The 13,436-nt window shown below is 36.9% G+C and overlaps 1 protein-coding gene across 3 annotated transcripts in view; it reads right to left on the bottom strand.

The window, feature by feature from the left end:
* The window catches only part of GRIK2 (glutamate ionotropic receptor kainate type subunit 2), a 519,986-nt gene that overhangs the window by 169,438 nt on the left and 337,112 nt on the right, over positions 1 to 13,436 (bottom strand). For all 3 annotated transcript variants that reach the window (XM_075202839.1, XM_075202838.1, XM_075202840.1), the window contains 2 exons: positions 8,351 to 8,494; positions 6,120 to 6,227 (listed from right to left, as the gene is read on the bottom strand). In XM_075202839.1, coding sequence (XP_075058940.1) covers positions 6,120 to 6,227; positions 8,351 to 8,494 — 252 coding nt within the window. The remainder of the gene's footprint in view (positions 1 to 6,119; positions 6,228 to 8,350; positions 8,495 to 13,436) is intronic.

Here is a 13,436-nt window from a genome sequence, read left to right as displayed (position 1 = left end):
AAAAAAAGTTATTTCTCCAGAAGCATGTCTAGTTGTCAGATTAACCTTGGTACCAGTTTTGTTTCAGCCAATTTGTTTACAACATGTATTTTAATTTCAAATCAAATCCAAAACTGGATAGATTTAACTTGTAATCAAAAAATAGCTCATTCCCCTGTTGCACAATACACTTTAAATTCAAGAAAGTCCCAGTATCAATTAGGATACTGAAAGAAGCATGCTTTTGGAAATGTAATATTAAAGAATATCATATCAAATGAAATGATAGTGGCAATCAACATTACTGCGCAAAAATTCTTATAGCAAGTATTATGCACTGTTAATTATGACTGATGTCAATTATATTAGACAATATGTTATGTGTTTACATTTATTAAACATAATAAATATCATTCTACACAGTGAAGCATATACTTTATGTAACTCATTCTAATATCATGCACTCTTTATGACTCACAAATTCCTCTTAAGAGGTGCACTGAGCAAAAATGTAAATGTTATATAAAATGCCCAATCCTTCACCCCTTTAGACTATTCCTTTTTCATGATATTCATCTTTTCCATTATCCCCTAAAATACTGCTCGGTTTTACCTCATTTTGGCCTAAAGTAATCATGAGAGTGAGGGTCTGTCTTAGGGACTGTATCTATTAAAAAGGGGAAAGTTTAACTAGAAACTTGCTTCTCCACTGAAGTGCAACTGTTATGCACACAATACATCCCATTTGCAGTGTATTACAAGGCCGGATTTTTACAAACTCAGAATTGGTGCAAAGACCTTTTACAGAGTTGAAATGGCCATGCTCTCCTTCAAAGAACAAGTATCATTGACAAAAATGTGCAATCTCCAACCCTTTGCCACATTAATCACACTTGACAAGATAAAAAAATTTTTTTTTACTGTTCCGCTTATCTGGGTGCACAAGTGTGCATATGCTGTACTTTCCACGAAATTCCCTCTCTCCAGTCAATGCCTCCCATCAGCCAATGAGAAACGCCACAAATTAAAGCATACAGCACATTCAAAAGAGTTTTACACTTTAAAATTTATGCCTTCTAAAAACACAGATTAAGCTTTCAATAAATAAAGTAATTATTTTTTGCAAAATTATAATGTAACATGTAATACGCAGTTTATCACAGTGAAGGCAAGATATAAAAATAGCATTGACAGGCATTATATATTATTTATAATGCCTTACAATCATTTCAACTTATATTTCCTTTGTAATAGACTTTTTCACTGAACTCTGTTTCTATAGTTTATATGAAGTAACACTGACTAGCTCAGGATGGCTGGCTGGGTAAATTTACAAGACAACTGTCACAAACATGCCACCGTGTTCATTTTAGTTGTCATAACATTCATTATTTATCTATAAGCCTCACATGTGAATATTGTATTTTATATACAGTACGTCTTACAGCAAAACTTAGGAGTTGTTTCTCTTGAAAGATATGGTTAGCAATTTTCTTTCCTTTTGGTATTTGATATGCACTATAATGAGTTTTTTTGTCAAAGTCTCTCTTGTGTTTTACCCTGCTCATTGTATATGCATGTTTTAAAAGATAATATCTGCTTTTAAACATATGTGATGCACATGACAAACTGTAAAGTGTAGGGCATCATAAGGTGACCCATCTATGGTAATCTGAATCACATTTAAATTACTGCTTGAAATATGCTTATTATATTTAATATAATCAAATAATCTGTGTGCTCCATAAGCACTCAGTTTGTCAGTTAAGGGACCCAAGATTTTCCAATGAACTTACTAATCATTATATGAAAGAAGTGCAGCAAGACATTTGACTCATTGTCTGCTGTTTATAAACAGTCGGCCAAAAGTTTTGAGAATAACACAAACATTATTTTTCACAAAGTCTTCTGCCTCTATTTTTATGATGGCAATTTGCATACAGTTCAGAATGTCATGAAGTGTGATCAGATGAATTGCAATTAATTTCAAAGTCCCTCTTTGCCATGACAATGAACTTTATCCCAGAAACAACATTTTCACTGCGTTTCAGCCCTCCCACAAAAGGACCAGCTGACATCAGGTCAGTGATTCTCTCGTTAACACAGGTGAGAGTGTTGACGAGGACAAGGCTAGAGATCACTCTGTAATGCTGATTGAGTTAGAATAACAGACTGGAAGCTTTAAAAGGAGGATGGTGCTTGAAATCATGTCCTTACACTGGTAGCTATGGTTAACTGCAAGGAAACACATGCAGTCACCATTGCATTGCACAAAAAGGGCTTCAAAGGCAAGGATATTGCTGCTAGTAAGATTGCACCTAAATCAACCATTTATCGGATAATCAAGAACTTCAAAGAGAGATGTTTAATAGCTGTGAAGAAGGCTTCAAGGCGTCCAAGAACATCCAGCAAGCGCCAGGACGTCTCCTAAAGTTCATTCAGCAGCAGGATCAGTGCAGAGCTTGCTGGCAGCAGGCAGGTGTGAGTGCATTTGCACGCACAGTGAGGCAAAGATTTTTGGAGGATGTCCTGGTGTCAAGAAGGCTGGCAAAGAAGCCACATCCCTCCTGGAAAAACATCAGGGACAGACTGATATTCTGCAAACGTTACAGGGATTGGACTGCTGAGGACTGGGGTAAAGTCATTTTTTCTGATGAATCCCCTTTCAAATTGTTTGGGGCATCTGGAAAAAACACTTGTCCGGAGAAGGAAAGGTGAGCGCAACCATCAGTGCTGTGTCATGTCAACAGTAAAGCATCCTAAGCCTATTCATGTGTGGGGTTGCTTCTCAGCCAAGGGAGTGGGCTCATTCACAATGTTGCCTAAGAAAACAGCCATGAATAAAGAATGGTACTAAAACATCCTCCAAGAGCAATTTCTCCCAATCATCCAATAACAGCTTGGTAATGAACAATGCCTTTTCCAGCATGATGGAGCACCTTGCCATAAGGCAAAAGTGATAACTAAGTGGCTTTGGAATACAAACATTAAAATTTCAAGGCCAGAAAACTCCCCAGACCTTAATCCAAATGAGAACTTGTGGAAAACCCTCAAGAGACGGGTGGAAAAACAAAAACCCACAAATTCTGACAAACTCCAGGCAATGATTAGACAAGAATGGGCAGCCATCAGTCAGTATGTGGCTCAGAAGTTGATTGACAGCATGCCAGGGCGAATTGTAGAGGTCTTCAAAAAGAAGGTTTAACTCTGCAAATATTGACTCTTTGCATAAACTTAATGTAATTGTTAATAAAAGCCTTTGACACTTATGAAATGCTTGCAATTTTACTTCAGTATACCATAGCAACATCTGACAAAAAGTTCTTAAAACACTGAAGCAACAAACTTTGTGAAAACCAATACTTGTGCCATTGTCAAAACTTTTCACCATGACTGAACAGTAATATTTATCAGGAGAACAGATGAATTAATTAATTTGTTTATTCACATGTTAATTATTTTTTATTTATTCATTCATGCTGATGGAGCAAGCATCAAAGTGTCTTCCAACACTAGATAATTTATTTATTCTACACATGTTGCTACTTCAAGGAAATACATTGCATCATGTCAGGTGTGTTTCCCAAAGCATAAAACTGAATAGAGGGAACTGCAAGTGATTGACAGTTACCTGCATGCAGACCACAGATGTTGCCAATAAGAAATAATTAAAAAATGTGTATCCTGGCCATATCATGAATCCGCCACAAGTCATTCATTTACATTTTTTTATAGTATATGTCCCTGGTTCCCAGTGGTGCCGCTGCCAGGTAGAGAATAAAAAAAACAATCTGGCGGTGCCTTGGACCCAGCATCCTCCCTCCTCGCTTCTCACTGAATGTCGTGAGTGACGTCATCACACCTGACAGTGACAAGAGGCATGAGAGAGGAGGATGCTGGGTCCCGGGTGCCGCTGGATTATTAAGTTTTGTTTTGTTTTTTTTCCTTTTCCTGCCCCTCGGGCTGCAGGATGTACACTCTCTCCTATTCACTCTCACCACACATCTTTTCAAACTCCTCTTCTTTCTCCATCATCCTATTACTGCCTCCCCTATTATAATTTCCCCTTCACTAATTTTCTCCTCACTAGTCTGCACACATGAACTGTTTTGTCTCCTGCACCCACCACACTCACTAACCTACATAAACCAAAATAAACCTCACGCCCACAAATTCCTCTTTATATGTTCTCTTCCTCACCCTGCTTCTTCTCATGGCTGCTGGTGACAACTCTCCTAACCCTGGACGCCTTACAATCCCCATTCTCTGCTCACACTTCTTGCTCATTCCCAAATATTTCCATCCATTCCCTTCTCCTGTGCACTATGGAACTCCAGATCTGTTTGTAACAATCTTGCATTCATTCATGATATATTACTTTCTAAATCCCTCATCATCTTTGCCATTACCGAAACTTGGCTCACCTCCTCTGACTCTACTTCCTCTGCAGCTCTCTCCTACAGGGGATTCTCCCTCAGCCAAACCCCAGACCCGGAAACAGATCAGGTGGTGGTCTAGGCATTATACTTTCTCCATGTTGCATCTTCCAAGTCATACATTCTGAACCCTCACTCTCATTCACTTCCTTTGAAGTCCACACTATCCATCTATTTTATCCTTTCCACTTTCATGTTGCTGTCATTTATCACCCCCAGGTCCAGTTTCCCAATTTTTGACAACTTTGTGGCCTGACTAACTTTTTTTCTATCCTTTGACCTGCCTACTTTCATACTAGACGATTTCAACATTCCCATTGATAATCCCACTGTCTTCTCTACCACTAAACTTCTTTCACTAACTTCCTTCTTTGGTTGCTCTCAGTGACCTCTTCACCCAAACATTGTGATAGATACTCCCTTGACCTTGTCTTCTCCCACTACTGCTTCATCTCTAGTTTCACCAACTTAACATTCCCCCTCTCTGACCACAGCCTCCTTTCCTTCAGCCTCATCTTACCTCATGCCCCTCCCCATACACCCAAATGCACACACACATAATGACATCTAAGTATTCTCAACCCAATCCACTTCTCATATTCACATACGTCTGTGATGATACCTATATTTATATGTATAAACTACAGTAAATTATATCTGTGAGGTCTAATGCAATGTTTTATGCTCACTAAGAAAATGTGTTTACTGTAAGACTTAACGTCTTGTGCTTGTGTATATATAACATTTAGAGATTTACATTATTCCTTATATTAAGTAAAATGTGAGCTGTGGCTGGTTTTATCTGAGAAATGAGAGTGAACATGTTTATTTCCCAATCTTTAGGCCAGTCCACCTATTCCATCTGTGATTGCTGTTGAAATAATACCCTAGCCATAGAAGTCTCTCTCTCTTTATTTATTTCTCTCTCTCCCTCTCTCTCTCTGCAATTCTCTCTCTCTCTCTGTCTCTCTCTCTCTCTCTCTCTCTCAACTTTGGTTGTGTGGAGACAACATGACTGTAAAAAGCTGAGCGCCTGCTGCTTCTGCTGCTTCTGTTAAAGAACATCTAAGTAAAAGCTGAATATTTGTGATATAAACAGTTGTTTTTGCTGTTACTCCCATTAGGGGACACAATTAAAGCCATGGTTCTGACTAAATTTTAGTTAGAGGCTCAGACAAGCAGATGTTTATTTATCTGGTATTTGCTGTGTAAAGTGGAAATGCAGCTTTGCTTTCCTGAAATATCTGTAGCCTAAAAGATACAATTGGTGTTTTTGTCCTTCCCTGAATGAATTATGGAAAAGATCCCATCCACGAATCCTTCCCCAGCACATATATAAATACTGCATATGCATATAATGATAAATTATTTTAGTAAATCTGACAAACCAAACGTAACATTAACTATAATAACTGTATTATTCAATTACATAATAAATCAGATGCAATTATCCAGCAAACATTGTACAGGGAATACGCAGCTTTTTAATTTATCTTTACCTTTACAGATTACTTGTTTCAACTCTTTAAAACACCCCTGGGTATGTTCATTAGCAGTTTATTGTATTGATAATAGCTTAAATTTAATTTAATATCTCAGACTTAGGCAAACAGTAAACAAGTACAACATCAAAAGCAATTCTCATAAGACTACGCTTCAATATTTTGCTAATCTCTCAGTCCATAGGTTGAACATATCAAGTACCTTTTCGAGGCCTTCTTCCTTGAGACTGATCACATCTAAATCAAAGTCAGTCCGTAAGCCATTGGTTTTGTTGAAAGTTATCCTGCCTGTGAGGCCTTCCCAGTGAGCCTAAGGTAGAAAATAACAATTTGCATAAGTAAGGTAGATAAAAGGGATCATATTAATGTTTTCAAAAGTAAGAATATAAAATATTCAGCACATTTAAATAATTTACCTTGTGGCAGATTATGTTTTGTCAGAGAGCATGTGCTTTTCAGAGTTTATACATATTTTGATACTGTAATTTAAAATGCCTTAATGTTTTGCAGTATACCATTTGCATTGCATTTGAAATGTTATACTTGACTGAATACACCAAACTACTGAAATGATAATAATATGTAAGCTAATTGTTTTGTTATAAAATCCTTATAATAGCCATGTTTTTTAAACATTTTTTAATTTATAAGTTCTGATTTATATCTATTACCATAAGTAAAGTTTTGCTATATGTTATCTTTCAGACTTCCTTACCTTGTTTAAAACGTGTCCGTCTATACTAGCTACTTTTCAATGAACTCTTGATACATTATATCTCCAAATTTTATTCCAGAGTTGATCATTATATATTATTTTGTTGACCAGAGAGTAGTAACCTAACCAGTTTCCGTTTTTTATGAGAATTAAGATTATAAAAATAGTTAGACCTGCTTATTCAGCTTCTGTAGGGCCCTGAGTTTTAGGGGGCTCAAGTTAAGGTCCAATTTGTTGGTTTATGATAAATGTCCATGTCCTGCTCCTTTGGGGACTGTATAAATCCAAACTTCTGCACTTATTTTTGCTCTTGTGCTTTATCCAATAAGTTAGTATAACTTTTGTGATTTACCCAACATTAATGCTGCTTTTGTTAATTGCCTTCTAATACTGACCACTCTAATTCACAATTCATGCGGAACTAGGACTAGAAGGTGTCTGTTGAACACTCTGGCCAACTTGATGAAGAGGGTAAATTAATGTAGGGTTAATAGGAAAGGAAACTTAGGCGGAAAAAATAAAAGGGAAAATTACACTTACTTTAGGTAGCTAACATGATTTGCAAACCACCACTGGGCTGAGAGGAAAGTTGCTCTAGGGTCTGAAAACTTTACTCCCAACAGCTGACACAGGAGAGCCAAATGCATTAAGCTGTTATGTCTGTCTAATTAGAGACTAAGGGGTATATTTACTAAACGGCGGATTTGGAAAAGTGGAGATGTTGCCTATAGCAACCAATCAGATTCTAGCTTTCATTTATTTAGTACATTCTACAAAATCACAGCTAGAATCTGATTGGTTGCTATAGGCAACATCTCCACTTTTCCAAACCCGCCGTTTAGTAAATCTAGCCCTAAATATGTGTTCTGTACTAAAGGTCTCAAAACCATTATGCCCATAAATATGGAACGATGCTTGTGTGTACTTTACCACATACATTACCTGTTATATTTTAACATTTTAATTGTTTAGATAAATGTTTTAGCTATACATGTTTTTTATAAACTTGTTTGTTGCTGAATTGTACTAAGTCATAAAATAGTTGCTGGCAAACGTTTATACATTTTGTAGCAGTCAAGACAAAGAAAAATATATTTTGTAAAATCTAATTGTTAATGCAATGTTTTTTATCTGATCAATCAGTCATTTAAACAGAGAGGTGTATAACGTGGATTACTTTTGTCAGTTATTATATGTCTTATTTCTGTGCCTATTGTTCAGTAGTGACTAATGACTCTTGGTATCACTTTTTAACTTTACAAAGATAGTTTCAAGTTACTGACATAAAAAAAACAGTTCTGAATATTTGAAGCTAAGTTAAACAGCATGATAGAAGAAAGTTGAAAAAGTATATTGACAAATCATGTTATAAAAGTCCAGTTCTCTTGGTCCATGTGGAGGGGGCTTTAATTGTTTTAAAACAGACCCGCTCCGACGACAGTGGCAGGTGGGGAGATCGATTGGGGCACTACACCTGTCAAACGCAGGTGTCCTAAGGTGAGCTCAGGGAGGACAGAAAGCTCCCGTGGAGCAGAAGGGCATGTAATTCATGAGGATTTTATATCATTTGAATAGATTATGTTGGCTAATGTTCATATAACAATGTATACAACATGTATGTGCAGCAACTCAGGATCCTGTTTTATTTACACATTAGTTATGTTTTTCTTAAGGATAAGCTACAATGAATATTAATAATGGCTTAAGCCATGACTTACCTCTTTAATGAGGCTGATAAACCGAGCACCAAATCGCCAAGGTTTATGTCGATTACATTGTAAGGAACTGACTGTCATTTGTGGAAATTGCTGTACAGCTACTGAAACCACATGTACTGCATCATACATGAGTGCTGCATCAGTCTGAAATAAAAGGAAGATTTCTTCATCAATACATAGCTTATGTGAACAATAATAATCATCATCAAAATTTATTTAAATGGCGCCACAGATTACGTAGCGTTGGACAGCTATCATACAACATAACATGCATGAATACAATCAATATAATAGCAGATACAGATTATAAGAATACAAGAATACAATTAAGCATACTAACACCTACTTAAAACATGACAACATTATCATATGAGGGTAACAGACTTGAGACATAGGGGAGATAGGACCCTGCCCATGAGAGCATACATTCTAGAGGGATGGGTAATGAGAGACAGTAGATACAAATGGGGCAGTGAGTTGTTGTGGTGGACAGAGGATTTAGAAGGAGTGGACATGAAGGTCTCAGAGATTATAGGGTAGGGTACTTGCAGGTCATTTTAATTAAACTAAAACAGTACTATCACAATATATTTCCATTTTTGTTCTGTTTTGGAAGAATCTTCAATTAGTTTGAATTATACCTTTATTCTTAAATCCTCACAGAATGAGACTGCAATGAGTGTTACAAAGCAGATTGAAACAATAGTCCACTAAAAATGGTGCACTAATCTAATTAGAAGGATATATGTTATTGAAGCACATCTAAACAAATATATAATAATTACAAGAGAGCTGGATTCTTTCCAGCCCCCACTATACTAGCATTTGTCTCTTCAAAGCAAGCATATTTACATTTTAAAACAATGGCTTCTAATCATGTACATCAGCCCCTCCCACAGAAGTTTTTGCAATTAACCTTTGTGAAGACAAAATTCTCTTGCTGACTGGTTACATGAGAAGAAAGATCTCTATCCCTATATCCCTATTATTCTAGGAATTTTGCAAACAAAGTGAGTTCTCAGAGTAAACAATAACATGTATACTCATGTTTCTTTATCTCTCCACAGGTTAACAAGATCAAGATTCCTAGACTTCTCATCCCCAATTGATACCGAGATGATTGTAGAGGAGAAAGAGGGGATTGTTAGAATTAAAATATATATATTAGTAGAAATTCAGATACGGCAGCCTGGGTTCCAGAAAAACACCAAGTGGTTAAAATATATATTTTTTTAATTTCAGAATAGAAGTGACATCTGGAATAAGTTTTTAAATCATCAGTGGGTGAGATGGGACCGTTAACCACACTCGGAAGGGAAAATTCCCCCAAAGAGTTTCTTCTTTATATTCCCATATTAGGAACCAAAAAAAACAGAAGAATTTCAGAAGAATTCCACAAGAGGACTGGACAGAGAAAATGACAGATGGGTAGGAGAAAGAAAAAATTTGAAAACAACTGATATTTTCTTTTTCTTCCCTACTAGATAATTAGAATTAAGGTGGTTCCCAACTGTAGCAGACAACACCTTTAACAGATGACAGAATGGATCCTAAGACTGTAGGACCTGGGCATAGATGAGACCTGACACAGATGCCCAAAAGATGATATACAAGACCCCCATCATACTTTGTGAAGAGAATGACATCACAGAGATGCCACATCAATAAGACACCAAAATAGAGGCTGGCCGAAAATTAGATTCAATTGCAGTAGGATGCTTCAAAGAGATTTTCCTTATTGTGATGGAGGTTTTTCCTTTTGTCAAGCAAAATTGTTTTAAACACTTTTTATCTCAACATTGTAAGGCAACCTTCATAGACATATTCCAAACTGAATACCTTACCACCTGCTCACATACACACACTCTGAAACACATTACATTAAGATGTATCAGACAATGACAAACAGGGGGAATTACATACAAAATAATTACAAAAGAGCTGGATTCTTTTCAGCCCCACTACACTAGCAATTGTCTCTGCGAGAGGCAAGCACATTTACATTTTAAATCAATGGCTTCCAATCAGGTACATCAGCCCATCACACAGACGTTTTTGTAATTAACCTTTGTGAAGACCTCTTGCTGACTGGTTACATGAGAACAGACATCTATCCCTTATCTGGAGACCATGTGAGGAAATGTCATGCGAGGAAATCTCATGGGCCCTTATTGGGGCATTGGTAATATTTTGAACATGAGGAAATAGACTTAAATATGAGTAAAATGTACACTATATATTGTTAGTATTTTATTGGTAAACCTATAAATGATAGGAGATACTTTGGACAGTGTGGAGGGTTGGTATCTGGTTGGTGACTTGATCAAATTTGGTTAGCAATGATTTGATGTTTGAAATTAAATTCTTTGGTTTCTAGAAATATTTGCAGCTACATTGGTAGATTTTGTTATTTAGAACATTCTCTGGTTACACTGTGAGAAATGTTAGTGTGCTTTAGAAGGAAATCAGTTTGTATTCATTGGTTTTTAGAAATGTTTGAAACTATGTTATTGTAAATACATTGGTAGTTTTTTATTTTATGTTGGACATTCACTTGTTACACCGTTTGTGAGAAATGTAAGTGTGCTTAAGAAGAAATGCAGTTTAAGGGTTTGAAATGAGTAATACCTTGGGAGTCTGATTGTGCCAATACACTAGACCTAATGTCTCTGCTAGATATGGCAGTAAGGTGATATACAGAACCATAAGCCATGTGTAAATGATTAAATAGTATTGTATTAAATGATATTAGATACAAGTTAACAAAAAGGTTATGGTGGAAGTGAATATCTGTGTTGTAAGAAGACTACAAAAGTTATCTGTTAAAAATAGATGAAAGACCCATAGACCATGTGGTATGTGGTATAGGTTTTAAGAAGTGTTCATTTGTAAGTGATTGTATAGTAAGCTATATTGTTATTTAAGAAGATATAAGTTAAATAACATAAGTTAGTTTAAGGATAAGGTAGTTTACGTGTGTACATTGAAATAGATTGTATTTGACTGTGTTTATAATTGTGTAATCTGACTGGCTGGTTCTCATTCCCTCACCCCTATGTGTGTAGTGGCTGCTAGTTAAACAGATGTGTGTGCTGGGATGTTTGTAGACATCACCTCCCCCAAGAAAGATTAGTGCACAATGTGTGATGACTCATGAATAGAGAGATATTTGAGGTGGACTTGGTAATACTGTTAAAAGTTAAGACCATGTTGCTGATGGTTGAGCTGGCAGGAAAATGGCCACCTCGCAACTGCTAGCGTGTGCTTGTCACAACAAAGCATGGTGTGAGGTCGGCCATTTTGGGTGGTGACTGTGCACTATAAGATGAAATTTCCTTATGAGTACCAGAATATATGTAATGGAATAGTGATGTGTGTGTGTGTGTGTGTATGTGTATGTGTATGGATATATATATATATATATAGTAATGGCAAAAAGTTTTGAGAATAACACAAGTATTGGTTTTTACAAAGTTTGCTGCTTTAGTGTTTTTAGACCTATTTGTCAGATGTTGCTATGGTATACTGAACTAAAATAACAAGCATTTCATAAGTGTCTAAGGTTTTTATTGACAATTACATTAAGTTTATGCAAAGAGTCAATATTTGCAGTGTCGAACCTTCTTTTTGAAGACCTCTGCAATTTGCACCCTGGCATGCTGTCAATCAACATCTGGGCCACATACTGACTGATGGATGCCGATTTTTGCCTAATCAATGCTTGGAGTTTGTCAGAATTTCTGGGTTTTTGTCTGTCCACCCGCCTCTTGAGGATTGACCACAAGTTCTCAATGGGATTAAGGTCTGGGGAGTTTCCTAGCCATGATCCCAAAATTTTGATATTTTGATCACCGAGCCACTTAGATATCACTTTTGCCTTATGGCAAGGTGCTCCATCATGCTGGAAAAGGCTTTGTTCTTCACCAAATTGTTCTTGGATGGTTGGGAAAAGTTGCTCTTGGAGTGTGTTTTGGTACCATTCTTTATTCATGACTGTGTTCTTAGGCAAAATTGTGAGTGATCCCGCTCCCTTGGTTGAGAAGCAACCCCACACATGAATGGTCTCAGGATGTTTTACTGTTGGCATGACACAGGACTGATGGTAGCACTCACCTTTCCTTCTCCAGACAAGTGTTTTTCCAGATGTCACAAACAATCTGAAAGGGGATTTATCAGAGAAAATGACTTTACCCCAGTCCTCAGCAGTCCAATCCCTGTACCTTTCGCAGAATATCAGTCTGTCCCTGATGTTTTTCCTTCTTTGCCAGCCTTCTTGACACCAAGCCATCCTCCAAAAGGCTTTGCCTCACTGTGCGTGCAGATGCACTCACATCTGCCTGCTGCCATTCCTGAGCGAGCTCTACACTGGTGGTGCCCCGATCCCACAGATGAATCAAATTTAGGAGACGGTCCTGGCACTTGCTGGACGCTCTTGGACGTCCTGAAGCCTTTTTCACAACTATTTAACATCTCTTCTTGAAGTTCTTGATGATCTGATAAATGGATGATGTAGGTGCAATCTTACTAGCAGCAATATTCTTACCTGTGAAGCTCTTTTGTGCAAAGCAATGATGACTGCATGTTTTCCTGCAGTTAACCATGGTTAACAGAGAAAGAACAATGATTTCAAGCTTCACCCGCCTTTTAAAGCGTCCAGTCTGTTATTCTAACTCAATCAGAATGACAGAGTGATCTCCAGCCTTGTCCTCGTCAACATTCTCACCTGTGTTAATGAGAGAATGACTGACTTGATGTCAGCTGGTCCTTTTGTGGCAGGGCTAAAATGCAGTGGAAATGTTGTTTTTGGGATAAAGTTCAATGTCATTGTTAAGAGGGACTTTCAGACTAATTGCAATTTATCTGATCACTTTTCATGACATTCGGAAGTATATGCAAACTGCCATCATAAAAACTGAGGCAGCAGACTTTGTGAAAAATATTTGTGTCAATTTCAAAACTTTTGGGCATGACCGTGAACTATATATATATATATATATATATATATATATATATATATATACATACACACATATTTAGAGAGAGAGATCAGAAATATGTGTGATACAGTAAAATAGGTTTAAAAGGA

This window comes from Mixophyes fleayi, chromosome 3 (assembly GCF_038048845.1).
Source record: "Mixophyes fleayi isolate aMixFle1 chromosome 3, aMixFle1.hap1, whole genome shotgun sequence".
NCBI lineage: Eukaryota > Metazoa > Chordata > Amphibia > Anura > Limnodynastidae > Mixophyes > Mixophyes fleayi.
Note: the sequence above shows the minus strand (reverse complement) of the source record. Positions and strands in the feature narration are given on the sequence as shown.